The 2512-nt window shown below is 35.5% G+C and overlaps 1 protein-coding gene across 1 annotated transcript; it reads right to left on the reverse strand.

Annotated features, from left to right (window-relative positions):
* Positions 1–1043: 1043 nt before the first annotated feature.
* On the reverse strand, positions 1044–2000 carry LOC101826932 (olfactory receptor 4A5-like). The gene has a single exon (XM_040744974.1). The coding sequence runs from the start codon at positions 1998–2000 to the stop codon at positions 1044–1046; it is 957 nt and encodes a 318-aa protein (XP_040600908.1).
* Between the last annotated feature and the right edge of the window lie 512 nt (positions 2001–2512).

Raw genomic sequence — 2512 nt, forward strand, 5'->3', positions numbered from 1 at the left:
AAGGTTAATTACATTAGACATTTTATTAATAAAATAAAAGGAAGTAGTATAGAAAAAACTTTTAATAAAAGAGATTTTTAATACACATTACAATGTAGGAGTAGTTGAAAAGAGAACCTAAAGAATTCCACCAAGCATATTATATTAAGAAAACTGCTTAGGACAAGTACATCATATTTGTCCTAAATGGAATATCTCCATCTAATGCCTTCATCCACGTCTTAGGGACATATGCAGAAGGTGACATTGAAAGATTACAAAAGCCAGAGTTGGAGGATGACTTCATGGAACAATGTTTTCAAAACACTGAAGTAGCTATAGATTAACACAGAGTTTGACAGCATGCACACAACCTGTACATATTCATGCCACACAAAATCCCAGTACTGAAAAGAGAAAGTGGATACAAATTCCCATAGTTAACCAAGAATCTATGCGAAATAGATAGCTGCTGGGAGAGGAAACAAAAATATTTTCGATGGCCTGTGATTATGCATATCAACCACACTCTGTGACAGGCATAATGCCCAAGAGTAGTTGGCAAACAGAAAATAAACTCCAGGATTTGTTTTGCTTGCTTTGTATTGTGTGTGTGGAGTGGGTTATTTGGTTTGGTTTTGAATTTTTATCTTGTTGCATGTTTTGGTTGTTTATTTTGATGCTTTTTTATATTTGGTTTTGAAAGTTTGAGAGGGAAAATACACAAAGAGAGTAGGAGAGAAATAGAGATAGAGACCAAATATGAACTTTTGTGAGGGGAAGGGAGAATGATATGGGAAGAGACTGGAGAGAAGAAAAACATTGTCAAAACATATGAAAAATTTTAAGGAAAATTATTCATTAAAAATTTAATAAACTAAAATAGACAATTAATCCAAAAGGGTGAATGGGATAGCAAAACATGAATGACATAATAAGAAGATGAACATATTATTTACAAATAACCTTCAGAATTCAAATAGTTTCAAAACATCAAATATCGGCTTAAATGTTCAAGATGAAACAAATACTCCTAGAATTTATTCATGATTGTTTCCTAGTGCTTAGTAAAAGAAGCAATAAAAAGAAAGTTTTATTCTATCAGGACTTAAATTTTTTTGCAGGAGCTTTTCCATAGATATTTTCATGTCTGAGTTTCTTAAAGTATATATTAAAGGATTCAACATGGGAGTAACAATGGTATAAAATACAGTAATAAATTTATCAACAGGAAAACTAGAAACTGGTCTAGCATACATGAAAATACAGGGAACAAAAAAGAGGAAAACCACAGTGATATGAGAGCTACAGGTAAACAGAGCTTTGCGTCTCCCTTCCTGACTGTGATTCTTGAGAGATCTTAAGATGATTGCATAGGAGAATAGAAGAAGGATGAAGATAACTATACACATGGCCCCATTATTGACAGTGGTAGAGAGGCCAATAGAGTAGGTGTCAGTGCATGCAAGTAGCAATAGTGGATAAGTGTCACAGCAAAAGTGGTCAATGATATTGGGACCACAGAAAGGAAGTTTACACACAACAAGAACTTGAAACAAAGCATGTGCAAAACCTCCTGCCCAGGCCATCACTAAGAAAAGGATACATACACGTCGATTCATGATAATCAGATAATGCAGGGGTTTACAGATGGCCACATACCGATCATAGGCCATTGCCACCAGAATGACAATATCAACACCACCAAATAAATGCTCTATAAAGAGCTGGCTTAGGCAAGCTGTGAAGGAGATGGTCTTCTTGTCACGGAGCAAGTCTACAATCAATCTTGGTGAGATGGCAGTAGAATAAACAGCATCCATGAGTGACAGAGAAGCAAGGAAGAAGTACATTGGGGTGCCCAAGGAGGGACTAACAATCACTGTAATCACAATGAGCAGGTTACCCACCATTGTCACAATGTAGATGATTAAAAACATAATAAATAATGCCTTTTTTCCAGCAGGATCATCAGTGAATCCCAGGAGGACAAATTCTGTGACATTGTTTTTTTGGCCCATTTAATCTTCTATCAGGTTTGTTCCAGAGAAAAAAACTCAAGAGAACGGGGCCTGCCACTAGGTTTATCTCAACATCAGTGAAACTCTAGGCAGAAAAGCAGACAGAGGTATCTCTGTCGTTCATACATTTAAAAGTAGTTATTTAAAGCACACCACACTGTTGGATTGATAAAAGCAAATGAACAGAGGAAAGGCCTCTCCTTTAAACTTAAAAATTATTGTGGAATTAAATATAAGCATGTCAACTAGCAGACTTTGTGCTGCTAATACTATGACCAACATTTGTAAATGTGAACTTGGGTAGTACCCATAAAGCTGTGGTCCTTAAAGATCCATGTCAGTGCTGCTATATTGCACTATTAGGTCCAGACACTATACCTCGAAAGGAAATTTAAGTCATCATATATCTCACATAATCTTAGAAAAGTAGATTTGAACTACACCAAATACCTCCAGTGTTATTTAGCACACAATTACTTTTAGCAATTACTTCATCTGAACTGACACGTGTT

Source organism: Mesocricetus auratus, unplaced genomic scaffold (assembly GCF_017639785.1).
Source record: "Mesocricetus auratus isolate SY011 unplaced genomic scaffold, BCM_Maur_2.0 Super-Scaffold_100004, whole genome shotgun sequence".
In the NCBI taxonomy this organism is placed as follows: domain Eukaryota; kingdom Metazoa; phylum Chordata; class Mammalia; order Rodentia; family Cricetidae; genus Mesocricetus; species Mesocricetus auratus.